This window comes from Python bivittatus, unplaced genomic scaffold (assembly GCF_059951505.1).
Source record: "Python bivittatus isolate LINGU-HERP-01145 unplaced genomic scaffold, Pbiv_v1 ctg000100_np1212, whole genome shotgun sequence".
In the NCBI taxonomy this organism is placed as follows: Eukaryota; Metazoa; Chordata; class Lepidosauria; order Squamata; family Pythonidae; genus Python; species Python bivittatus.
In genome coordinates, this window is record NW_028277038.1 from 5,656,942 (window position 1) to 5,684,429 (window position 27,488).

General features: G+C 42.2%; 2 protein-coding genes across 7 annotated transcripts in view; both read right to left on the reverse strand.

Moving 5' to 3' along the window:
• Positions 1–23: 23 nt before the first annotated feature.
• PGAM5 (PGAM family member 5, mitochondrial serine/threonine protein phosphatase) lies at positions 24–15,418 on the reverse strand. Of its 6 annotated transcripts, XM_088135332.1 has the most exons (7): positions 14,996–15,415; positions 11,015–11,193; positions 10,444–10,569; positions 8,608–8,696; positions 8,087–8,220; positions 6,194–6,344; positions 3,670–4,545 (listed from the first exon to the last, which is right to left on the reverse strand). In XM_088135332.1, exons 1-6 carry the CDS (start codon positions 15,283–15,285, stop codon positions 6,194–6,196), a joined length of 969 nt encoding a protein of 322 aa, XP_087991458.1. In that variant the 5' UTR covers positions 15,286–15,415; the 3' UTR covers positions 3,670–4,545. The 6 variants fall into 6 exon arrangements, with proteins under 6 accessions (XP_087991462.1, XP_087991458.1, XP_087991461.1 ...); XM_088135336.1 differs by lacking the exons at positions 3,670–4,545; positions 6,194–6,344 and adding an exon at positions 24–159 and having other exon boundaries at positions 14,996–15,418; XM_088135335.1 differs by lacking the exon at positions 3,670–4,545 and having other exon boundaries at positions 5,008–6,344; positions 8,087–8,217; positions 8,611–8,696.
• Positions 15,419–18,336: 2,918 nt separating this feature from the next.
• ZDHHC8 (zDHHC palmitoyltransferase 8) overlaps positions 18,337–27,488 on the reverse strand; it is a 64,097-nt gene continuing 54,945 nt past the window's right edge. The window contains exon 12 of the mRNA XM_007427747.3: positions 18,337–27,311. Coding sequence (XP_007427809.1) covers positions 27,128–27,311 — 184 coding nt within the window. The 3' untranslated portion in view covers positions 18,337–27,127. The remainder of the gene's footprint in view (positions 27,312–27,488) is intronic.

Here is a 27,488-nt window from a genome sequence, read left to right on the forward strand (position 1 = left end):
TTACCAGACTGTCAGTGTCCTGTAAGTTAGCAAGTTACTCCTGAAAATCACCTGAACAGTATAGTGATCATGGACTGAAGTGGCCTTTTTGGACTCATTCACTGAGATCCAGTCTGCCTGTGATTCTTCCTCTCCTTGGAATCCTCTTGACTGTAGCATCTGTAAAGAGTTGAGTTGTCATAATTAGTCTTCCAGTTGGGCTGAGAGAGAGGAATAAGTAACCTTTTTTCCCAATGGGTACAGAGTGCAAACTCACGATTTACGATCTCATCTACTTAAGATTGTTAAAAAGCATAAGGGAACCTGCTGTGGCCTCCGCTGAACCTTTAAGAAAAGCTAATGAAAGAAATAACACAAGTATTTCTCCCCATTTGCCCTTCTTTCTTTCTGGTCTCAGGCAGACTTTGCAGCTCCGACAGAAAAGCTCATTAGCAGTAATAAAGCCATCGCTGGCTTTCCCCTTGAGAGCTAAGTTCATCGTTGCATACCATGGGAGCAAAAACCATCAACATTAACTCCATGTTTGATGAAAACCTGTTACTTTAAATCCCGTGCCATTTCATGATCGCTAATTTCTGACAGAACATTTTAGAATAAACCTGCCCGACTCCACATTCCTAATGTTGATATTCACTGCAAGCCATTTTCTAATAGCCTAGCTCCCTACTGCGATTGTCTGTCCGTGTGTAATTTGGAGATAATCTCTAGCAGGGAGGGAAAGAAGATACACACAAAATGGGAGATTCTCTTAATCCTCGGGTTTAAAGAGAGTGGTGGCGAGGGTTATTTACTACACACTAACTTGAAATAATCACAGCTTCAGGAACTGCACCGGTGGTTTCCTTACCCATGTGTAACCAATGTTTTATATACTACTTCTTTGATGTTTTTGGTACTAAAACTTCAGAACTGCACTCAAGACTCTTCCAGTTTTATTAGTGCCTTTTGTAACTTTTATGTTTGGTATTTCAGTCTTGCTTTTAAATTAGTAATGTTCCCTTATAGATTAAACACATTTTAACTTTCCACTTTTGGAGTTTTTAAAGGTATCATTTATAGTTTAAAAGATTCCAACAGATACTGTAACCATCTATTTATTTTATATATGTAATGTAAGTGTCCTATACATAAATAACAGATACTCCCAGTTAAAGCCAAACCTGTTACAAATTAATTTGAGGATCATTGGGATAGAAACGCAACCAGGTTTTGGGGCAGCTCCCTCGTGAGCCACCTTGCATTCGCTATCTGTGTTGTTCTCCAGAAAGTATAAAATCTGTCCAGGTTGTACTGACATATCCCACCCTAAAGACTGTGGTGGGTTGTGGTACTAAGGAAAAAAACAGAAGAAATGCACCAGAGTTCTGTAGTGCAATGTTGAGATAAAGTCAGTTTCTAAAAATCCTTTAGTGTACTATGGTTTCTGAAATTCAGCCTTCATGCTCAAAGTGCTCTATGCACATTACACCTTGTAGACTTAATGGTACAAAGCCAGATAGGGCTATTCTAGGCATTCACAGGTCTTCTTGTGTAAAGCTTACTCCATGGTATAAAGGAAAGCCTTCCTGCTAAGCCACTGCAAATAATTGGTTAAAACCATAAGCAACTGACCAATTTCCTTTGCTTTGTTAATACTTTTGTACTCAAGGGTGTTTCTGGAGCACAAATGTTCAGTTAACACTTTTGTTGAGATGTCTGAAGAGAGGTCAAATTATTGGTGTTGAAAATATTGTCTAAAATCGACTTGTGTATTTTTGGGGGGGGTCAATGTGTTAATGTGAATTTTAAACAAGCTTATTAAATTTGTTTATTTAAAACGTGTTTTCTCTATTAATCAGTGGATTGGTTTTGCAATTTTAATACAAAACCTGTGGTAGCTATTTGGTTTCTGCACTTTTATATTTTTTGCTGGGGCATGGAAGCAAAGTCACAAAGGCCTTATGTAGTACATCAAAGTATGTAAGACGAGAAAAACCCAATGGATGACTAGCACGTGTTAATGGCATGTAAGTTACACATTCCAGGGCTTTTTAGAATCTGATCCAAAGCAGCAGCTGAAATTACTAGGATGTGGTATTTCATAGTCTCTTTTCGTTTCAATTCCCTCTTCCCACTAAAATAAAATCAGATGCCGTTGCGCTGCGTAAGTAGCAAAGGCCCAGACAAGTGTCATACTTCTATTTTTGCATTTATAGAATCTTGGTATTCAATCTCAGAATTGAAATCTTGATTTAAAAACTTCAACCACCCTCTAGGACAGCCTTTCTCAACCTTCCTGGAGGAACCCTTGAAATATTTTTCATGCTTTGGGGAACCCCTGCACATTCAGGCTCAAATATAGGCCAGAAGTTAGAAAATTATTATATTCATTTCATGTGTAGGCCTGTATATATGCATTAGCAATGTTCTTAAAATAAAGAATGAAGCTTATCTCTTTAATGTGAAACCTGTGCTTGTTTTTTGCTGTACAAATAATTCTGGGCCGAACTTCAGATAAGCGCACACAGATTTCATCTTCAACTGAAATAAGATTTGTTTTTGATGCTTGTTCAATAAGAAAAAGCTTGCTCACATGTGTAAGAAGTTGAAAACTGCAGCAAAATGTTCAATGCCTTCCTATGAATGGCAGGATACTCTTTCACAGAAATCCAGGTCTTGTCCATGGGCAGATCAGTGAATCTCCTCGAGTGTGTAATCACACTGCAGCTCACAAAGTTCTTCCTCTTCCTTCAAAGTGGAAGCAGCAGTGGAAACACTTCAATATTTCCTTCGGCACCGTGATTTTTCCAAACATTGTTTTCTTTTAAAGCCAAGAATCTTGCCACTTGAAGTCAAAACATTTTCTCCAGGGCCTTGCAGAGACTTGTTCAGCTGGTTCACATCATGAAAGATGCCCACTAAGTATGCTAGTTTCTGCAACCATTCTCCATCTTCAAAGTACTCAGCAAAATGCGGAATACTATTTTCTCAAAGATACTCTTGCAACTCCGCCTTCAGCTCAAACGCCCTGTTGAGAACTCTTTCTCTGCTGAGCCATCATATTTTGGTATGTAACAGGAGACTTATGTGCTCTTTGTCCAGGTTTTCAGAGTTTTTAAAACATTCTTGAGTGAACTGGTCTTCATTTAAGAAAGTTAACGATTCTTGTAGTATCATCCAGAGCTTTTTTCATCTCCAAGAGTTTATGACACCAACACCGCTCTGTGAAGAAAGCAACGTGTTGTGATGATGTCAGGATTTTCTTTTCTTACAAGAGAAGCGAAACCTCTCATGCAGCCAACCACTGATGGAGCACCATCAGTACAGGCTAACACAGCCTCTAAAACTGTGATGGACTGGAATGGAGGAAGGGGGGTGAAAACGGTGCTCTCGTCTCCAGAGCAACGCTCTGGAGATAAGCGGAGAAAGCTGGCGCATCCCTAAACATTCCAGAAGATAGTAGAGAGTTGTGCCTGGGAACTACTGGTCAGTCTGAAAAGATTCTGTAAATAAGCGCTAGCTAATAAATCTTGCTGATTGAACCTGCACGGTCTCCAGGAGTTCCTTGGGCTAGGCCTGACATCAATCTTTTCAGACTGACCAGTAGTTCCCAGGCACAACTCTCTACTATCTTCTGGAATGTTTAGGGATGCGCCAGCTTTCTCCGCTTATCTCTAGAGCGTTGCTCTGGAGACGAGAACACCGTTTTCACCCCCCTTCCTCCATTCCAGTCCATCACAAAAACAGACTTTTTGTTTCCAGATATGAAGACAAAACATTAAATACATCTTGGCCTTTGCATGTTTCATATAGTTTTTTGCAGCGGAAAATGTTTTCTTGAATTTCAGCATCCTTTACGAATCCTACAAATGCCGGAACGTGACATTTATTGGTGAAATCTGTTGACTCATCAACTTGGATAGAAAAGCTGCTGTTCTTCAGTTTATCACACAAAACCTCTTCAGCATCATTTGACATGTCATCAACATGCCGACTTTTTGTGCTCTTTGACAGTAAAACCTTTTCCATTCCTTGTACATCTGGTCCTAGCATTTTCCCCACTATTATTTTACATGTTGGCATGATTACTTTCTCACCCAAAGCATGACTTTTCCTTTGCTGTGTAATAAGTTCTCTTACTAAATAACTTGCTTCTTGGACTTTTTACTGACTGCCATTTTATTAACAAAAGCTTTACTCTGTTTGATTTCAATAGCCATTTAAAATAATCAGAACTTCTACTTGTCATATGGCAGTGATTTCTGCTTTAATTTTGCTGAAGGCATTGCTGCATTTGTTAAGTTGTTTGCCACAGATGAGGCACAACAGAATAGGACAACTTGGAACACCAGTCCATGTAAAACCCATTGGTAAATAGTTTTCATTGTAAAGACAGACTTTTTTTTGAGTCCATTGATGTACCAGTGCAGGGAAATGCCTGAGAAGATTTAAGTTCTTCATTATCATTATCCTCATTAAACTTATCGGTATTGTCCATTCCAGAATCCTCCTCTTCTCTCTCACACCTCCTCTTCAAAAATCGCCACATTGGACCCTCGGACATGACTGAATAAACATATACAAAATTTATTTAAAATAACAGGATAAAATAACTACAGGAAAACCGCAGGGAAAAGATGCAGGAGAGACAGACTGACATCACAGACTAAGTTGGACGAGTCCATTAATTTCTTGAAAAATGCACTTCTCCCTCCCCTTCCTGTAATATTCCTCCCTTCCTGCAATATAGTGTTCACTTGTTATCGACAGTCTCCCCATCTCGTGTCAAAAATTAAGAATGGATTCAACCAACTAAACACAGTCCTACAGCATACTACCAGAGAGCTCAGAGTTGTAACTAGATTTCTGTTTGGTTTCTGCTCATCACTGTGAGAACATGTTGTCCGAATGATTTATTTAAAAAATTATTTCATTATCTCCCAGGGAACCCCTAGTGATCTCTCCTGCAACCCCTGGTTGAGAAACCCTGGTCTAGGAGCTTTAATTTTAAAGAAGTCTCAAGTGAAAATCAATTCATTTTTTTATTTTTGCAGATATACAAAGACAAATAGAAATAAGTTAATTTTCTGCACTGATTGACATAGATCACTGGCATCTTCTAGGACCACAGAATAACCCAACACCCTGCTATTCCATTTTTGCAATCCCACAAGTAGCTAGATAACAAGTTTCACAAGAAGCATTTGTTTAGAAGTTACTGGCCAAAGACTGTTTCCTCCCCCATAAAGAGTTAGTATATTTCACTCTAACAATTAAGTATAGAAGGATAATCTCTGCACGCTAAAGAAACAGAATGACCCACCCTCACTTCTAATCTGATGTTGTTTAGTACGCATATTCCCACATGCCCTTTGCCCCAGGGGAACTGGGATCAAATGATAAATGGTAACCTGTAACAATTATTAATGGTAGAGAATCCTAGGAAAGTTTCCTATTTAGATTTTTTTAGAAATAGGATGCTTATAGCAAAAAGCTCAAATAAAAGAGCAAGTAAATAGGGCTTGAAGGGAGAAGAGCACAGAAAATTCTATTTGCTTTTTTCAGGCACTGCTTTGGGTGCTAGTGAGAACCTCTCTCTAAGCTGCAGACCCTGAAGTATATTTTCAGTCCCAATCCTTGCCTACGTGCAAATCTGAGCTGCATAATAAGAAAAGGTGGTACCTTAAGATTTCATCTCTCTCACATTCCAAATTACTGGATTTTGTTGATTCTGACTTTATATTGATTTCAATACCCCATATGTATTACTGGACTCTGCAGTATTTCTATCTTTTTCCCCACAGTAGGAAAGAAACGATTCTATGATAGCCTTTGGTGAGTGGCCACCAGCATTTTTGTTTTGAAGCCATGAAGGGGGAGGTCCTCTCACTTGAGCTGTGTAGAGCAATTCTCTCACTGTCAATATTGCGCTTCATGATGTACTAGTGCAAAATATCCACACATAATAAATAGTTCAAGACATCCAAAGTCCAGTCAAGTGAGCCTGCAGCTTTTAAGGGAAAGTGTTGGCCACATGGTGAGTGTAGCATTGTCCTTTTGGCTGAAGACCCTTCCTGTTTACATGAGCTTGAAAGAAGGACGGGCGAAAATAGGCATTAGTTAAGTACTAGTGAAACTTGGTATCCTATACAACAAGAATCTTCCACTGTTTTGCATTGGCTCAGGGCTGACGGGAAGCTCCAGAAAGGCTTACTCAGTTGCGGGTGATTTTCTCTGGTGGCATGAACCCAGTGTCACCAAGCACGCGAAGTGCCACCCTGCCATTAGGGCGGATCACCAAGTGGGTGATGCTGCCATTGTTCAGTGATATCCGAAGCCAACCTTCAGGAGGAAATTGCAATGCTCTTCAAAAAAAAAAAAGGGGGGGGGAAACAATTGTGAATGTTTTGATAAAGACTGCAAGGTTAATTCATTGTTCCTGGTGGTCATTAAAACAAAAATAAAAACTGGCATATCCACTGTAATGCATGTATTTCAGAGCAAATCCGCAAAATAAAACAACAAGAATGAGAAATCTCTTAGGAGACCATGAGAATATATTCTTTCACAAATCGTGTATTTCATAAGGTGAAGTGGGATCCTAATGTCAGTCATGGATCCTATGTTACATTACTCACTGTCTCTACCATCTGGGTCCTATCACCAACACAGGGTGCCTCCAGTGGCAATGAGGGACTTCCTAACTGGGAGTCAAGAACAACTTGGATCTTCTTTCTGCTGTTTGGAGTTACTGAAGAGTTACACATTATCCAAAGAATCTGGAGCAAAGTGGCTGGTAAATCTCAAAAAAGATGAAACCACTCCAGATTCATCCACCTAAGCTTGTCATCAACCCCAATCCACCAGGCCTATATTTCTGGAGCTGAAAGGACATTTTAAGCTCTTCCAACTGAATGTTCAAGTCGTTACGCCATAGTCACAATCCAATGCCCAACCTCCATTTTAGGCATATATGATGTCTAAGTTTTTAATAAATTAATCAGTACAGTTTTAATAAATTTGTCATCAACAAATGATTTTAACTCATTCACAGAAAGCTTTACTAAATTGGGATGTACCTTCCTTAGGGTTCAAGACAGACTTTGTGAATTCACTGTTGCCAAAAGCTAAATGGTCTCCCAAGTCTAGTATTTTTCAGAAATTATGCTGGCATTAGATATGAGCCTTTTGAAGAATCATAATTAACTTTATGAAGCTTTTATCCCCCAGGAGAGCTAAAGTATCTTGAAAAGAGGCTCGCTGTTTTAGCAAGACTATAAATATTTCTACAGCCATTGCCCATCTTCTCTCTCTCCTCTTGGACCCAAACTCCAAAAGAGATAATTGCTTCTAGGATTGTCCTCCAACTTAAAGTAAACTTAGCATGATACTAAAGCAATCTTAAATTAGTGTAATCGTAAGTAATTAAACACCTCGCCTCAAGTACAACAGTCTTGTCCATGGTCTGCACGGTTAGACATAAACATGGGTTCAAGTATAGATCGGTCTCGTTAAAACTGACCGAGCTTTAAGTTTAATATGCCACCAGTACAATTCCTGCATATGTCGTATTCAGAAAACTTAAGACATTTGAAATCACACCTGAGAGATGGTGGAACAGTGACTCCATCAGTATATTCATCCTTTTGTCCCTTAACTTGCTGCCCTCCATTGTATGGAACTGCAACTCCCATCACCCACTCCCCTAGCCATTGGTTGAAATATCAAAGCATCCAAAAGGCTTCAGTTTGGGGGAGACTGTGGGGACAGAGCGGAGTGGGGAAGGTCACTGACATAATTCATACATGTCAGAAGTTCTCCAAACACAGGAATAAATAAAAATATTCTCATTTCTTCCCCACCCAGTTTTTAAATATTACCGTGCATTTCTTTAATGATACTTTTAAATCCCCCTACTCAAAGTGAAAGCAAAAGCTTTGAGTTAATCCTACAGGCAACTGCTCCAATGACTGGACATCCATAAACTCCCAAACATGTGTTAAATGCATCTGATCTCTCTGTATAATGCACGGCACAACATGCTAAACCAACTTAAGAACCAGTAGTTTGCCCCAACCCCAGCGGTCTCTTCCACCGTCTGAGTTACCTGCAGACAATATAGCGAATAACGTTAGCATGACAAACGAAGATTTCGTAGCTATCATCTTCCTGTTTGATATCAGCTCGGTGAATGTAGTTTCTGAAGGCAGCCTCAATGCGAGCTCCATCTTCGTAATACTGCTAAAAGCAGAAGATTGGTGATTGATGTGGATATTTAAACCTGCATACATTTTTTTTTCTCTTCTTTTAATAATCAGGAATCAGTGATCCATTCCCAAACACATTAAAATCTAGAGGCCTTCAGACTTAATAGTATTTGGATTGCTGGAATCAGCAGGGATTGAAGGAACAAAACGTATAAATCCTTTTTATAAGTAAATATTTAAAAATATATTTTTAAAAATATAAATATTTTTATAAATAAAGTCCAGTTTAAGATGCTGAGCCTCGCATCTCAATTCTGGGAGTTGAAGTCCATACATCTTCAAGCTACCAGGGTTGAAAAACACTGATCTAAAAGAAATCCAAAAGTTGTACCACGAAAACTAATGCTGGACTAGATATTACCACAGCTTCAGGCTTCCAGTGAGAACTGGGAGGATTCGGTTCAATTGGAGCCCCTTCTCGCAGGAGATCCGTGCTCAGCTTTGTCACCCCTGGGGAGGAGAGGATGCATGTATTTCAAATCCTTGTGGTCTGATTCATATACAATCTAATGTACACAAGAGGATTTACAGGCCTTTTGGTATTAGTGTCCTTCCACAGACACATACGATTCCATGATGACTCTTTTAACAGGCTCTGGACACAGATTTCATAGAGATGTTTACTGCCATTGCTCCAATCGCAAAGTCTTACTTTTGACATGGAGAGCCATCACTGGACTTTGGATAGATATAAACAACTCTGGACCTGCTTCCCAACTTTCTGAAATGCTCTGATTGCTTTGCAGCCTTCAAGGAGAGCTCCCATTGTAACTTGTGATGGACCCCAAAGTTAGCTCATCTCGCCACAGATCTTAAAGCCTAGGGCTAGGCCTGACATACAAGGAACTCCAGGAGACCATGTAAATTCAGTCCAGCAATGTTTATTAGCTACAACCTCTAGCAAGAATCTTCCCAGACTGAAACTCCAGCTCCCAAGTAATGCCAGTCACAACACTATGAATTCCTCAGGGAGGTGCCAGCCTCATCCTCTTATCTCTCCCTCGCTCCTCAGGAGATGAAAGAACATGTTTTCCTCCCTGAGTCTGGCCTCCATAATTCCATTCCATCACAATCCCTAAACCTTAACTAGTCTTTTGGACTCATGCTCCTTGTTTGGTTACCTACTAAAAGGCATCACTGTATGTTACCTTGGTTCAAGGTCATTTTATATGATGTTCAAGGTACTGGCTTAGGACACTGTTAGCTTGATTGCAATTGTAAACTAGCCAGGATTAGAAGTAGGAACAAGGAACAACAGTATACGTGACTCAGGCACTGCGTCCTAGAATGTTCTAGGAACATATAAGGAATCTGTATTGTATGTGGAAAAGAGACAAGTAAAAGGTCAGAATGTAACCTGACACAATGCATTCCAATAGCTTGATGAATCTTAGCAAACATAAAGAAATGCACGTTGTATTTATTTTAGACAGTTGAAAGATATATTCCTAATTGCAGCCACGTCTGGAGAAAAATAGGCTTGCAACAGTTATGGACAAGCTGTTAACTGATTATTTAAACGCCCATGTGTTAGATATGGGTTTGCATTTGAAACTGTATGGAAACAAATTACTGGCAAAGGACTGACATGACATGATAATACCATCTGCATTGGCTGCCAATTCTTTTTTAGATCCATTTCAAAATGCTAGTAGCACCACTCCTGTTAGCCAGGAAATCCTCCACAGCTTCCCTGATCCATAAATTTTAGGAGCTGAATCACTGAGCTACAGAGCAACAAACAAGCATACACACACTGTTACAGATCTCCAAAAATCTGTAACAAAAGATAGGTTGAAGATGCCCAGAGAGACTTATAATCGCCACTGCTCCAATCAAGCTCTCTAAACACAGCTCCATGCGAAACCTGAAAAGGCCCTGAGGTTTTCCAGCACCGCTACCTGAGACCACATGAGCCACCTTAGGCAAAAAGACAAGATGTGACCAGTATGTGACCTAACCTGGATCCACTTTGTTTTCTCACTACTGCTACTGATCTTGCTAACACAGCACTAAGTCTTCCTCGAGAATTTGCAAAACTTCTTAGATCCCTGCTGGTTAGAGACATTGAATTCAACCCTTCCGATAAAATGGTTCAAAGTACAACCAAATCAGATATCCGGCACATCCCTGTATGCATGTATTAAAACTACATAAATATGGCTTACCACAAATTATGTTCCAAGAAGACACTCACCAGGAAGATGTTTGCTAATAATGTTGGTTGTTTCTGTTGCTCTGGCCATTGAAGAGTGGACAATTTTATCAAATTTCAGCCCCAAACTTGCAAGCCTCTTCCCAGTCAGCTCAGCTTGCTCACGGCCTGAAAAGTATATTTATGAATAAATTCCTAATAAGGCACAAAGATTTTTGTTCCAGCACAGTGTTTTAAAACAAGAACTTGTTCCTTTTTCTACCATTTTTGTTTGCATTCTTCATATAAAGGATATTTTGCATCCAAACAGAAGAAATTTGCAATTTTGTAAGCAATGAAAACAGAAAACCTTTCTGAATAAAGAGGACATCTAAGCCTTCGCCATTGGCCTAAAAACAGACACCAGTTAATTTGTTAAGTACATTTAAAGTAAGCCAACTTAGAAGACATTTGATTGGATGGTGACTAAGCAAGCAAATCAGTACAGAAAATCTGTACTAGGAAAGAATGTAGGGATCTCCATAAATTATAGACCTAGAGCAGCAGGTCTTTAGCAACCACAAATTTTATCTCTACCCACTACCCTATCCAGCCAAAAGAGTATCATACATACCCAGCTTGGTTAAGATTCTGTCTTTATCCTGTTGCCCATCCATATTGTACTGAGAATGGCGTATGAGGAATATATGCCTAGTAGCTTTTGTTTTATAGTGGGCTAAGCGAGATGAAGCCTCCAGTTCTCCAGTCTCTTCATTTTTCTTCTTCAGGTTCATGAGAGCCAATGGTTCTCTCCTAAAAGTAGGACTTGAAGTTTATATTTTTACATTAAACATAGCAGATATGCAAAGAAATTATCTCAGCTCCAGAGCTGCACCTTTGTTTGACAAAGTCAACCTTAGACTTAGTGATTCTGATTGCACAACTGAATATCTCCTTCAGGCCATTTTTCACTAAGGTGCAACATACCCATAATATCTCTAAAAGATAAGAGAGAAATGGGCAAATAGAAGCTACTTGTCTGCAAGTATGGGCAGGAGTATTAGTAAAATACTTGTAGCTCCTGTCTCTGAATTCCAAGTTACATTTAAGATCCATCTGATTCTGTATCATTGATTTCAAGAGTGTGTGTCAAGACTACTGGGTTCTACTGCTAACACAAGCCAGCCTGCATAAATATATATTCTTAGCGAATACACAAAGCAGTTCCATATATTCCAAAATGGAGGAATTTTGTGGAAATGCGAAGTCTATCTACTTCATCCTCTCACAATTATTAACACATCCACCAAGAAAACAATTTAGCTGCAATCATTTGTATTCAAAAAATATCCTGAAGTCAGATGGCCTAGAACTACAAACTGGCTGACCAGTTTGTAGTTGTAGGCAATCTGACTCATTTCCTATCACTGGATTATTTTTATTCTCCCTTTAATACCAGACACAGTTTTGGCATTTCATTTCAGATTCTATCTTTAATGATTTATTAAGTGCAGAAATAAAGGAGAGTCAGAACATTTTAGCTGCCAAAAGAAAATGCACCATCTCAAAAGATATAAAAGGAAGCACAACTGCACAAAGCTTGCTCAGTATTTATATAACAGCTTGATACAATGGATGTTTATGGTATTAATATACTACCAAGTAAGCAGATATTGTCCTTCACTCTTACAACATATGCCATTATGTTGAAAAATAGTACACATCTGAATGTAAACACTAAAAATTGAATCAGTGGCAAGATAAATACATAGCTGCTAGCTATTAATATCAATTTGCTATATGTCTTACTTTCTAGTTTGCAGAAGCAGTCTTTTTCTTGAAATCTGTAACAATTCCTACTTTTAAAAAGAAATAAAAATACAAATATAAAGAGGATAATACCACCTATTTAAAGTGAATCCGACTGAATTAAGTCAGGCCTACTGCATAGAAATATATTTAGGGCTACAGTCATATAAATTAGCAGTAATTCGGAAAAGCAGCTACTGACATACAAACAACATACAGGCAAGAAAGTTATTGATAAAAGAACTATTTGCCCAAAGCTAAACAAAATTTCCTGATATGCTAAAAGTTCTACAAACCTGGCCAGATAAGAAATACAAATGAGCTATCAGAAAATTTTGAAAATATGGAACAGATGGAACTTGAATGTAGAAGAAAGTTATACATGTTATGCCACACAATCCTAGATTTTAAATGCCAAGGTTAGCTATTCTAGCATATAGACATGTGATACAATACTTTTCTGAATGGGCCATTGCACTCAGAAGTTCAAAATGAAGCTTTCGGGATGTTAGAACAAGCCAAGGAACTCTGGCTTGCATTCAAGTAGCTATTTATTCAATTTCTCTCTCACACACAGCAAAATCACTCCTGGACATAAGCAATTAGGAAGCATGCAGCAGCAAGTTTACTTCTTCCCAATAAATTCTGATTTAGAGTTTCTTGTTATGTATAAACCAGACTGGGTGTGTCCAAATCCAAAACTAGACCGGATCCAGTACCTCCACATAAACTAATTACAGGCATTTCATTTATACATACCTTCACTGTGTGCAGCAGTTCCAACCCATTATGAAATTAAATGCTAGAAAGGCTTTTGTTCAGATTTAGTGTTATTAATCTGGGAAGGGATCATGCAGAAATGAATGCTTAATTCTCTCTACTAAGAGAATTAGCAACTGCAGTATGAAAGGTATTATTTCATTTATAGCAGAAAAACCGAAGTCATTAGGCAATTATTTTGATATTATCTGAAATTCTCCAAGATTGTGTCAAGTGGCTTTGTGTGTGTGTGTGTATAATATGAACTGCTACAGTTTAAATTACATATTTTCAAAGGTTCTCCTGAACTGCTATGATATGGGGCAACTACTCAAAATGTGTTAAGCAGAAATGGCACCCAACGGTTGTGGATTGGTAACATTTGATTTTTTTTTTTATATGAATGGTACGAGTGCTGGACCTGTAATTTTGAAGAAAAGCCAGTCTAAACCACCCTAGAATTTAAAAGTGTGATTCTAGTTCCTATGGCATTAGTAGAAGACTAGCCAACAATTTCAAATTCCACTCAGGCACGGCTATACCCCGCAAAAAAGGAAAACATCAACAAATCAGGGACAAAGTGACATCTACTACAGTTCATTCACACTGTTCATCCTCAGCAACTCTGTGCTACAGATTCTGTGTTCATCCTTAAGACAAAGACAATGAAGTGGCAAGAGAAATGTTAGCTACTAACATTCTTGGATATACCTTCAGCCACCTTATTCAGAAGAAAATAAGGATCTCCATACAAGCTTTATTTTATCTTAGAGCACGGATCCAGACATTCGCTTACAGGGTCAGCATCTAGAAATTTGTTTTGAGAAAGTATCTCCAACTGGGCAGGTCCCTGTACAAGCAGAGCATTCAACTTAAAGCTCTTAAAGGCATACAGCGAAGAGAAGGAGAGGTTGGCTTAGTAATACCATTCAAGCATTCAGAGGGCTTGGTATGTTAACATCCACTCTGCATCCTTGCCTTAATATCCAAAGCATCCTTGGATGTTTTGGCTAGAGCTCACATCCTCCCATTACAGAGAGCAGGGAAGGCCAGCACATCCGAATGACAACTCTAGGAATGATTGTGACATACACACCCCTATGCACAACTTGCTTTAAATCACCCAGCAGAAACTCCCAACTGTCTAGGCCAGTGTTTCTCAACCTTGGCAACTTTAAGATGTCTGGACTTCAATCCCTAAAAGTCCCCAACCAGCATAGGTGGACTTCAATCCCCAAATCCCTCAGCCAGCATTCTGAAAATAGAAGTCCATTCGCAGCTTAGTTGCCAAGGTTGAGAAACACTGGCCTAGGCATATCTAGGCCATCTTTCCTCCATCGGAACCCAGACTGGCAGGCCCTGCCCTGTCCTCTCCCTCCATCTCCCTCCCCAAAACCCTGCCGGGGAGACCAGCCCCACATCGGATCACAAGCGCCCCAGATCCAGAACCTGGACTAGGAGAAAACCATTTGATGTTCTCCACTGGCTTGGAGTATCAAACCCCCTCTTCCTCCCAGCAAATGAGCAGGACTCGTGGCACCCCAGTAAGCCGGAGGGCGCCAGGTTGACCACCTCGCCTTACCTCCACTCAGGCAGAAGACACTGCGATTTATTTATTTAGCAAATTTGGATAGCTGTCCTTCGTGACTCTGGGCGAGGGACAACCAACAGCAGTCAAAAACCAGGTAACCACCACTAAAATAATGTAACATAAAGACCAAGATTGCGGGAGAATAACCACCCCCTAAACCAACTCTTAGAGCCATCTCCCATGGCATCCCCAGAAAAAAATAATCCCGTTTTAAGGGATCGCCTTCCCGCCCCCAGCTGGCACCCTTCAGGCGCATCAGACCCACAACCCCGAGGACCCCCTACCGGGTTGGGCGGGGATGCTCTAGAGGGCGCCAGGTTGGGGAAGGAGCTGGGAAGCTCGGGGTTGCCAACTGACGGGAGCTGCGCGGCTCCTCTGCTTGGAGGGGAAGGGGCTGCGGGCGGGCGAACAGCCACCAGCCAAGGTAGTGGGGGGGTTCTGGGCAGGGGGGCTTACCTGTCCCAGTTGTTGTCCCAGTAGCCGCAGCCGTTGGGCTTCTCCAGCCAGGCGGGCGCGCCGGTGGGGCAGGAGGCGGCCGGCGACGGCAGGAGCAGCAGGCCCGGCGGCGGCGGCAGCGGCCCCGAAGACGAGGGGACGGGCTCCGTGGCGTCCCCGCCGGCCTTCTCCGCCCCCTGCTGAGGCGGCGGCGGCTGCTTCCTGAGCGCCACGGCGGAGAAAAGGACCGATCCGCCCGCCAAGCCGCACGCAGCGGCGGCGGAGACCGCGACCACGCGCCGGAACGCCATGGCGGGCTGCGTGAGGGACGCCCGCGCGATCCGTCGGCGGAGCGCGAGCGCCTCACACCCAACCGCTTCCCGCCGCGGACGGGGAGCGGCGCGGGACAAAACGCCTCGGCCCCAGCGAAGGCGAGGCTGGAGCCGTGTGGGCGGGGCCAGGGCGGCGAGGGGCCTCCGCCATTGGAGGGGAGCCGCGCGGCGGACGGCGTAAGGGGCGGGGACAGTCCCGGAGGCAGGATCTAGCCGGAGGGGGCGGTGGCATGGTGGTGGGCGGGGCTAAAGGGGACCCGAAGGGGCGGGGCGGTTTCGAAAAGAGAGGCGTCTTCGCCCGCAGAAGAGACGCGGGCGGATCGGAGCGAAGGGCGCGGAGCCGGCCGGAAAGGAGAAGATCCCTCCGCTGAAGAGGGAGGCGTCTTGATGCGTCTCCCCGTAATTCCTCCGCCTGGAAGGGGAGGGGACTATTTTGAACCTGGAAAAGCAGCTTTGCTTCCCCCAACCTGGTGGATTCCTGCACCTATCATCCACAGCCAACGCTGGATGGGGATGATGGGAGCGGTAGCCCGAGTCGGGAGGCACCTCGTTGCAAGAACGCTCCCTTCCCACCCTAATGCCTTTGGAATGCTTTTGGACTTCCACTCCCATCATGCCTTGCCATGAGCCGGAGCGGTGAGGACTGATGGGAGCTGTAGTCCCTCCAGTTTGTCTAAGGCTGTGTCTTAGGCCAGTCTTCCTCAGCCACAGCTTCAAGACGTGTGGACTTCAACTCCCAGAATTCCCCAGCCAGCATGGGAAGCTCACCCATCTTAAAGCGTGTTGGATGGGGAACTCTGGGAGTTGAAGTCCACACGTCTTAAAGTGGCCTAGGTTGAGAAACCAGCCAGCCCTCTTTTTTCTGTCCATGGAAGGACTCCAAAATTATGAAAAATGCAGCCAGCAAAAGAATTAAAAGCCATGGCCTGAAACCTGCTGCGAGCACTTGGCGGGGGCAGCTGGACCGGGCTGCAGCCCCCAAAACGGGCTGTGGGGGTGCCAGAGGGACCCTCCTCGCCTCTTTGCTGCCCTCTGGCGGACACCCCGGTCCCTGCCACCCAGATGGAAGAAACGTTAGGAAAAGCCCATCCAACAGGAGCCTTAAATAATAGGATAAATGATGGGTTAAGTGTTAGTCACTCCAGCACCGTGGGCCTTCCCAAACAAGCCAGTTTCATGTCTACATAATCACAGACATCTCTTTAAAACGTTGGAGGGATGTTGGCAAGAGAACAACCCAAATGTCATTCGGTTTGAGCCTTTCGTAGCTGGTTCCCATCCAAGCTGTCAAAGATCCGTCAGGAATGAATGAGTGGCAAGCGTGCGATAGTTCGGTATGAATGGCAAGCAATTCTGTTTCACAGAAGCGGGCGGGATATAATTGGAGCTCCTGATTTAAAATAGAACCATTAGATGGGAGAGATAATAAGAGCACCAATTTAGGATATTCCTGTCCAAATATTTTTTTTTTTAAACGTTTAACTGGCACTGAGCAATTAAGACCATATTGTGTTTTATTCACATTCTTGGGAGGGATTCCCTGTCTTTCCATATTGTTTGGGGAAAGAAGTTCAGAAACTAAAGCAACTTGAGATTGTATGAATAATTAAATGTACCTTGTACTATCCGATGTTGTTAACATTTCACAGCATTTTCTCCACGCTATTGCCCTCCGTAAAAATTGGAGCTGGCAATGTCTTCTCTTTTGAGACCTCTCTTTGGCCAGAACAAAAAAATTAAACTGATTTTAATTTGCACTGAAATGGAAGTAAAACAGAATAATATGGTTATTCTCCAGTTGTGTTTGCTCAATGCTTTTCTCCTTCCGTCCTGTTAGCAATTCATTTTTCAGATCTTTAGGGGCTGAGTCAAGGTTTGACCGGGAGCCACTGGTAGTCTCAGGTCTTCAGATGAATTCTTCTGGGTTAGGAGGTTCAAAAACCATGGAGGACTCCAAGCTAAGACGGAGACTGAACTGTCTCTGCTAAAATAAAACTATTTACTAGGCAATACTGTAGACTCAGCCAGATTCTCGTAGCGCTTAGGCAATGCTCTTGCATCTCTGGTGAAATTGAAATGGTAGGACACGTCTTTTTAAGATGTAAATATTATAGGGAACTGCGTCCTCCATTAATTCAATCCCTAATTGCCTGGCAGTTCCAATTAATGTTATTTAGACGCTTTTGTTAATGACAACTTTTTAATTGCTAAACGTTGTGCTTAGCCATAAGGCCACATCAGGCTTGCCAACAGAAATGTACCACGTAGTAAATTGTTATAATACTCTTATATTTTTGGACTATAATTGGTTGTTATAACCTACCCCTGTATTGATCTTGGACTGTAATAAAGATCTATCTCTCTATCATCAATCTATCTCAGTCTATCTATCTATCTATCTATCTATCTATCTATCTATCTATCTACCTACCTACCTACCTACCTACCTACCTTCACCCACTCTAGCTCCCAACCAATGATGCTCCCTACCTTTTTTGTTTGCTTGCAGCTTTGATGCCCTTGTGGGTCTAGAAGCAATCTCGAAAATCAAAGTCGATGCAAAGTTGATGTGTTTTGCTTTGTTTTCAGCACACTGGGACCTCACACATTGATTTATTCAAATGAAAAGAATCTTAACCATTTTTAAAAATCAGGCGGGCAAGAAAGCTGGTGGTGTTGAGGTAGATAACCATGAGCCGTTGAAGACACCAGATGTCTACATTAGCTAGAGATCAATCACTCTGTTCCTTCTGTCTAAGACCAACTGCCTTAGCCTGGATTCGTCCCTTTCTACATTCCCTTAAACCGGTTGAGATTAGAAGGATTAACTAGTCAGTCATTCTGGGATGCCAAATAAATCTGGATTTGGACAAGGCAGCTGGTTGTGGTGATGGTAGCTCCTTTTCCCAACATTTCAGAATTCCCCAACCTGGGCATTCAAAACTGAATACCCCCCCCCCCCCAACCCAAACAACGATGTGGTTCCGAAACAAAAGATGGAAGCGTAATGAAGCCACCTTCAGAGCAAAATTGAAAAATATATACATGTGTATTGAGACTAAAGCGACAGAGATGAGAATTACAGACACACGTTCCACGAAGCCTGCACAGATTACATTCCAAACAATTCGAGATAGGAGAACGGGTGAATACAGACTGTTAAAAGATCTCTCCAACAACAAGGTCCTCCAACTGTGATTTTAATAGCATCATCGCCCCCAGTCTTCAGGTTGTTTCTGTCCCTAATCCCAAGCTTGGGTGCAGAGCCAGGTCCACAACATTGTGGCCCCCCCTGTTAGGCTTTGTCTGCAAGACTGTGATCCTCACCCAGAGAGTCTTGCTTATAGACCCAATCGTACAAATATTATGAGCGAATATTTACAAAACCCTGGGTACGCTGTACTTATTTTTTTAGCACACCCACTTTGCTGCATATCAGGTTTTCAACATGAAAGCATACATCTGCATAGTTGATCTGTGTGTGTGTGTGCGTGCGTGTGCACGTGTGTGTGTCGAAACACTGGAGGATATCTGCTCCCCTCGCCCCCCCCAAAAAAAGATGACTTGGGAATTTCTTTGATCGCTCCGGAAAGATTTGCTGAACCTTGTCAGCTGTTCCTGCAAAAAATATACATCCTTCAGGAACGCTGCGTGATCCATCTCTTGGGCTTTTCACAAGCCCATCTCTTTGTCTTTGATGCCTTCTGTGTGTTTTTTTAACCTCATGGGGTAAAGTCTATTATTAAACCCAAGCAGAACTACAGCAGCTTCTCATTATCTGACAAAGAAGTAAAGCATTAAGGCTTCAAGTTAAAAAAAAAAAAAAAAGAGAGAAAAAGATCCAATATGAAAACCATCGAATGTCAGAAACACCAGCACTTTTTTCTTTCTTCTTTTGAAATATTCAGGGAATGTAAAAGATAAACCTGCAGTTTGATCAAAATAAAATAAGCAGTTCAAAGGAGGCAAAATGGGATTGTGGGGGGATGAGGTGAAAAAGCTGGACCTCTAATGCAAATCTTTTGCGGTTTTCTAAAGCAAATGCGTTCCTGTGGCTCACCGTTTCAAGGTGAACCATGTTGGGGTGAGAAAGCTTTGAGGCTTCATGTTTTGAAGCACAGGGAGGAAAATAAAAAGGCTTGATAAAACAGAGGCTTCTGCTGGTGATCCTTCGTGGAGTAATAAAGGATCCATAGCAGCAGATGCGGGAGGAAAAAGAGAAGAAGATCAACATAGTTGTTTATATTCTTGGCATGGAATGTCACTATTTTGCTACGATTCTGAATCACTTGCACCTCGTTTGCCCAGCTTAGAAGCTGAAAATTAACCAATGTTCTTTTCTGGTTGAATTTACACATTGCACTAAGCCACCACGGGTGGTGTATGGTTTTGACTTGGCATGTCGTGTGGACCCAGCCCTTGTGGGCTATGTTTCATGGTTTATGGCTTAGTGTTCAGCATGAATTCAACCAAGCTTGGATTATGCAATACATTTAATAAGGTTTGGCTTACTGTGCTACATGAACCAGACCTGTCCAGCATCTAGGTGCGTATGTCTGGAAGAGAGATTTCAGCTGGCCTGCTTGAATTGGACAAGATGCATATGCCATCAAGCTAGTTGAAAAAGTGCAAAGGATCCAGTTAGTGCGCCTTACAAAAAAGTAAGCATCCTGATTCAGGAACTCCTTCAAAAATGAGACACCCCCCCCCCCAAAAAAATCATAGATTAGCCCTGCACGATTAAGCCAAACCCCAGTAGGAAGTGCAAACTAGATATAGAAAACCACTCTACTTCAATTCAACAGTTCAAATTAATTCATAAAACTGATCTGATTAGCAATTGAAGATTTGGATTAATGTGAGTCGGGTTTTGGGGCATGACTGGGTCTTTTCTGCACTGACACAGAAGTATTCAAATTATTGGAATTTTGTGGCCAGCTGGTGACACTTTGGAGATTCGGTTCAACTTTCCAATTCAGCGCAGGAAAGTCAAGTTCATGGAGATTCAGCTGAATCACCTTTGAACAAAATCTCTGAATTACATTTTTGCACACGTACCTGCAAGGAACAAAAGCTATTAATTTCATTTTCTACCTGTGACTACTCCCAAACTCTCAATTCTCCTGATTCTTCTGCTTATCAGCCAAGGGCAACAGAGCTGACTGGATCAAAGACACAGGAGTTAAAACCAGCACCTATGAATGATATATTTGAATGCAATAAAATAGCTCTCTTTCAATAGTGCAGTTGATTAGCTCTTCTCTGGACATCCGTAATTTTTTTGATTACAACTTCAGTTGATGCAAATTTTAGCCCTCTTGGACCTACATGGGAGCAAAAGCTCAGGATGGGATCTCAAAGTTCCAGACTGCAATCTGGAGCTTTCCCCCAGGTTCCAATGCGCTAATCAAGCAGGAGATTAGAACAGTAGCGTCAATTTCCAGCCTTCTCTACCTTCCTACTGTTGACTGAGCCATTTAGAACACAGCAGAATCTGGGGGCTTCCTCTCCCTCTTCACTTTTTTCTCACCACATCATATGTAAATATCATTTCTTTAAAAAGTCCTAGAAATTAATGACCCAGTAAATAAAAAGTTAAATTAAGTTGAACTCTTAGTGACTATGTTGGGCACATCCATGTTCTTCTCTGGGCAACAACACAGAAATAGTCTTCTGGGGTCATGGTCTCCTTTTGAGATATTGATTCTCCAGTTTTGTCTACACTCCTGGCATTTCCTGATGATCTCCGAGAGACCAGGCCTGACTCTACTTTTGAAATCAGCCAAGATCAGCTCTGTACTGCCACTTGCAGTAACCATGAATCACCCTTAGTCCAACAAATGAGTTGCAATGCCTTGAATTAAAGAAATGTTGACCAATGTATTGTCGAAGGCTTTCACAGCCAGAATACGATAGCTGGTGTGGGTCTTCCGGGCTGTGTGGCCGTGTTCCGGAAGACCCACACCAGCCAAATGTTGACCAATCTGATCATTCAAAACACCAAACCAAACTTTGGATAGAGGCTCCTTCATATGTGGTGACCAGAGCAATTGGCCATCTGTAAAAAGTCTGAGTGCTGGATATCCCTAAAATCCTTCGTGTTATGGCAGATCTCCCCACAGAGTATCAAACCTCCCACTAGAGACTTTCTCCTAACTGCAAACACAAAATCTGGACTAAAATCTAAGGGCCATTCTTCCAAGCAGATGATTTCCAGGCATTGGCTGGAAACAAGCCAGAACTGAAGACATCTGTTGTTTCCAGGTTCTGCTAATTGGTCAATGCCAACTACTCAAGAGATCTGAATAATTTACTACCATTTAGTCTATTTTAAATGCAGACCTCAAAGAAAAGAAGAAGAAAAGCAGAGCTCTCATAACACTATTAATGTGAAAGGTATCTTCTCGTTCCAAAGGAGTCTCATGTCTGGATTTAAGAAACTCCCTTCCGCAATTTCTGTGGATGGATCCATATATCTTAACCTCATGAGTTGCATCCCCAATGCCTTCCATTTTTGCCTTCTTTATTGGCCATGCTAGAGCTAAATCAACTTGGCCAAAATAAATAAAGCTTTCAAATTCATGCTGCCATTCTGCAGACAAATAGGTGTTTTAAAGGTCCAGGTGTGGCTCTTTTCTTCTTCTTTAAAGGAAAAACCTAATGCTGTGGACCTCACAGAATTCAGGATTCTGTGAACAACATTGGTTTGATTTTAAATTCTTGCTATCCTGCAAGCTCATTTCTCACAGAAATTAAAAGGGGGGAAGACAAATTTAAATAAAGAGAGGGAGAGAGAGCGCCATGTGGTTTCACAACTGAAATTACCAGTATGTGTCCCAGCAAAACATCTGCTCAGTTGAACATCTGTGCGTGTGTGTGCGCGCACTTTAGACTCTCCGTCCTTTTGCTTCGATTTTAAAGGTGCTACAGAAATTATGAAGCTTTGCAAAGTTCAGTAGAAAAATGGCTTGATCTACACTTCCCAGACTATTCAGAAGGAACTCATCTGCTAGATTTCATACTTCTCCAAACATGCCGATATGTTCCTTAATCGCTTTTTTCCCTAAAATGGCAATGCATGTTTTGAGGGATCTTTTAAATATGTATTTATATCCCAGATGCAAACCATTTTTCCCCTAGTTCACGGCCTGTGCTCGGTCAGCACGTAGTTTATTGGAAGATGCTCACATAAAAGGCGAGAGAAGCTAGGAAAGAGAAATGTTTGGGGCCTGGATAGAAGTGATATTTGCTTTAATTCACTTAAAATGAAATTTAAAATTAAAGGCAGCTAATACAAAGCGCTTCCCTCACACATAATAACTTTCCCTGTCCGGCTAAGTGTTACAATTCAATAGCAAACTTTGGAGGGAAGCTCCAATTTAAATGCAAACTTTGGGTTTGGTCATGGAAAAGTTCTTCCACATTAATCTACATTAGCCAGACCTCATCAGAAATATGAAATCAGTTCTGGGTGCCATTCTTTTAAGAAGAATTGAGTCAAACCGGGATGGGTTCAGAGAAGGGCAGTAGGGATGATCGGGAGACTAGAAACAGGTCTAGGTCAGCCTTGAGAAGACCAAGGGGTGGGAGAACAAATATCTGAAAGAAGGTGGCAAGACCTGTCCTCTTTCATCCAATAATGTAGGGTATGAGATAATGGGTTTAAGGTACAATGAAGATGATCCCAGTGAAAAGTCAGGAAAAACTTCCTAACAGGAAGACTAGTTCAACTGTGGAACCAATGACCAGAAATATGGTGGGTTCCTCCCGTTCAAGCAGGACTGTTTGGGACGTTTTAATTAGGATTCCAGCCCTGAGCAGGGGGATGAAACCCATGGCTTCCATTTTGATAATTCTGTGCTTCTATCATGAGTAAACATTGGGGGAGCTGCAACTCCAATACATTTAGTGGTTATCTGGCTGGGGAAGACAGATAAGTCTCCCTGAACAAAAGGAAGCTTCATCCTACAGATAGATAGAGGATGGCGTTCTGAGTCCATTATGTGCCATCTGGAATTAAAGTGGCTGATCAGAAGACAGAAAAATAGAGTCACACCATAAAACAGTCAACAACAACAGTGAAGAAGTCAGCAGTATTCAAGTGCCAGGGAAAGAGCAGAGATATGAATTAAAATCTAGCGGGAATAAAATGGCGTTCATCCCTATCTGCCAGCCTGGTGAAAGTTCAGCAGTCATGGCCCAGCTACCCAGAAGGCACTTTATTCCAGTTTCATCCTGGACCAGCCCTACTCTTAGGCAAAATGTAGTAGATGCCTTAGGCCAGTGTTGTCCAAACTTGGCCACTTTAAGATGAGTGGATTTCAACTTCCAGAATTTCCCGGCCAGCATGGCTGGCCGGGGAATTCTAGGAGTTGAAGTCCACTCATCTTAAAGTGGCCAAGTTTGGACAACACTGCCTTAGGCAGAAGATGCTAGGGGAGGCTACATGGTGTTGGAGGAAACAGGCATGAGCCACGCGATCTGTTTCTGCGTCCCTTTGATTTCAAAATCAGGGAGATCTGTTATCAGCACCAAAGAAAAACGGAACTGCTTTTGCACCCGGAATGGGAGTGGGTGCCATCTTGTTCCTGGCCTCAGGCAGCAAAATATTTTGGGTCAAATTTAGAGGCTAGACATAGCTTCACAGGAGAGCGGGCAACTTCTGACTAAGTCTGGTCGGAAGCCGTTGAGATGGTGTAGAGCCCACTTCCAGGTATGAAATCCAGCTTGGATGAGAATGGAGCACCAAAGCTGATGGAATCACTTTGGAATTCTACGTCTTAATTGTCTTTTTTTCCTAGGAATCTGGACCATAGTTGGCTGTTAAACCTCCAGATTGAAAGAACAGGTCACCCCCTCACCTTGCTTTATCCTAATAGCAGAATCCGACCCTTCCTGATCTTTTTAATACTGTCTCCATTCCAACGGTAATATCTCCCGGAACAATGCAAGCGAATATCCTACCATCCTTGCATTCTTCTAGAGCTAACATTTCCAGAGTGTACAGATCTGTACATACTCTTTTCTTTGCGGCATACATATGTACACGCAGACTATCATACACCCAGGGGTGCCTATAGGCCACGGTCCAAATAATCAAGATGGCAGCCACAACATGATTGATGCTCGGGCCATTTTTTATGCACATTGCACGTGCATGACTTTGTTGACCATGCCCTGCAGATACCTCTGATATCACATACATAAGGAAGGAAGCAATGTAATCTGACCATTTGGATCCCTGTCTATCCCACCTGGATTTCTAAGGTCTTCCCATACCGTTTTTTTCCCCCAGATGAAAAGAGCAGAAACATTAAATGCCATCAGTTTATCGTGAGCCCAAGGAAAGAGTGGATGTGAGTCACATCCAAACAGGTTCAGGTTCCCTCCAAAATCTCACCCAAGAAGAATTGGCTATTCAAACCATGCAACAGTGGATGGACGGACAAAGAATGCTTCTTGGTCTTCACCATTACAATATGAGAAGCATCTCCCACGGTTGGGAACCCTACTGTAAATCTAAGAAACCAACAAAGCATATGATCTGCAAAATCAGCTATGATTAACCACATGAATTTTAAAATGAATCCACAGGGTGGCCTGAAATATTTCTTCTCCAGAACTTTCTGAGTCATTTTTAAAAAATCTTGGAGTGCCACCCCTGGAGTAGGGGAGGCTATAATTTTGGTGTTGTTTTTTTTTTTAATTCAGGGGGAAATTTGGGGTGCTTGGCTTGTTGGTTTTTCCTCCAAGCAGGTATACATTTTAAGCTTCAAGGGTGAAAAGCAGGCCGAAATCATCTGGCCTAGAGAGTCAGTGCTGGTCAGAAACAATTGGAGAAGAATGAACCATTCTGCCTTCCTAAAATGCAGTTTTCTTTGTTTTCCTTGGTATGGGGGAGAGAGATTTAAGCCTGTTCCATTGATCTGGTTCTTCCCTATTCCACAGGAGAACATGTTTTCCTCTTTCCAGAGCAAATAGCAAGTTGTGTTCAAGTGATCGTAAGTACAACATTTTTACTAAGGGATCCTTTCCTCCCACCAGCCCTCCTAGTTCTTCCGTGACACACACATACGCAGCCCTCCCCCCAATTTGGCTAAAAGGAAATGGCAAAAAACCCCACATTTTTAAAATCATGATCTTCTGCAGCATTCACTTTCAAGATTCAGCCTTAAGAGGCTGTCATCCAACTTTATAAATTAAAAAAGGATTGTTTAAGGCCATTATGCTAAGTATCATCTCCCTAAATGTACTACTTCTATCTTCTACTTGTTTCTTAACTGAACTGAAATATGAGATTAATTTATACTGAAAGGAAGAGGCAGAAGGAGGGGGGAAGACTGCCTAATTTGGAGGATAAATATTTAGAATTTTTGTAAACAGCTTACGAGCACTTTTCATTTCCAAATTCTCTTTTGGATCAACTCTAGGTCTAGTGATCAGCAGTGTTGGGGTATTCCTGTCTCTGTGGATATTCAAGGTTTATGGAAAACTCACCCATCTTCAAACAGGCCACAAACATATCTCCTACAGACGTGTGTTCAGCTGACAAACACACACAATCACACATGCACACGCAAACACACGGACACACACCGCAAAATTCAACAGATCAAAATACCTTGCGTTGAGATTATACACACTGCACCAGTGCAAGACAGTACACCATTTCACAGCCCCCAGTAGCATGAGAGTTGGAAGGAGTATGGCTGTTTAAAATCATAAGTTACCATCTCAATATTCTGATTTTTTTTTTTTTAAAGCAGGACAGGGTTATTGGTATTGTTTGAAAACCCACCTATAATAGTCCAAGGAAAAATGGAAGTTCCTTATTTGTGCAAGAGTTCTATGGCATGAAAGAGAAACTCCTCATGTGCGCATTGTAATTTTCAGATGCCTCAGCAAATGGTAAGAAGGTGGCCAGAAAATTGCCCCTTGTCTTCCCTTGGCCCAAAGGGTGGTGTCTAAGAGACTGAATAAGACTCAGAGGTCTAGTGGTGTCCATCAGCCTTTCTTCGATGGATGCTGCTTAGGGTTCTCTTGTGTGTATGGATGTGCCCAGTTTCCATGAGCACAAGAACTTCCTATTCATCCTAACAGGAGAAAGAGATGTACATCTGCCCCAAAACGTGGACGCACGAATCTGATTCCCTTCTCCCAGCCCTGAAATGAATTAAGAAGCCCACCATAGATAAGGAAACAGTTGCGGGCCCAGAAGACACTGAATTAGGCAGCGCTTGCTTGCTTCAAATGCAGCTCCTCCAAGTTGACTTGTATTGATCGCTGATACTGTAGGCTGAAAAGAGAAACCCAGAAACTTGTTGGGTTCCATTACTCCTTCATCTTGAGTTCCACTACTCCTTCATCTTGGGCTTCATCCAGCCTGGAGGCTTGAAGCAGGGGTGGAGGGGAAAACACTAAGACCCTGTAAGTGGCTTTTCAACCACAATGCAACAAGGCCTAAGGACAGGATTGGATGGACAGAAACAAATGCACAATGGTTTTACCATTGCTCTACACAGCTGGCGTTGTCAGTCGGTAGGCGGGTAAGTTTTTCAAGGAAGTACCCAATGAGCTGTACAAAGTGCATCATTCTTTGAAGAATAAGGCTGCAGCTGGTCTTGGCTGGCAGGGGGGGGGGACCTTTGGGTGCCTTTTAAAAATGGTTGAAAAAAAAATCCAGCCATGAAATAAAATGGCAGGCACCATCAGCTGTTTTCCTCCTCCTTTTCTAGTCGGATCTTCACAGTGTATGTAGCTCCACAAATGAGTTTGCAGGTGGCTCTTCTTTCACCATGTTCTTACTCTTCTTTTTTTTGTTTTACACAGAAATTTCATAGGTTGTTCCACCCACCCCGGAGACTTTCTTAACGTTGGAGTGTCTAGCTGGACTCACTGGAGGACCCTGGGCGCTAGAGGCTGAGCCTAGCCGACACTCTACTCTGGAAATGCCCTTTGGCTGTCCATTAATTTTACTGTGAGGAGTCTTCAGTTGGATGTCCTCCCTGTGGCCAGAAGAAAGGGAAGGTCAAAAGCTAGTAGACAGAAGACAAAGGAATTTTACAGGGTGGAGGAAGCTCCAGATGGACCCAGACAAACTGAACATATGGATTGCATGCACTCTCTGATCAAAACTGGTGGGGTCGAGGAGAAGAGCCTTTTCTGCCATCGTCCCCACCCTG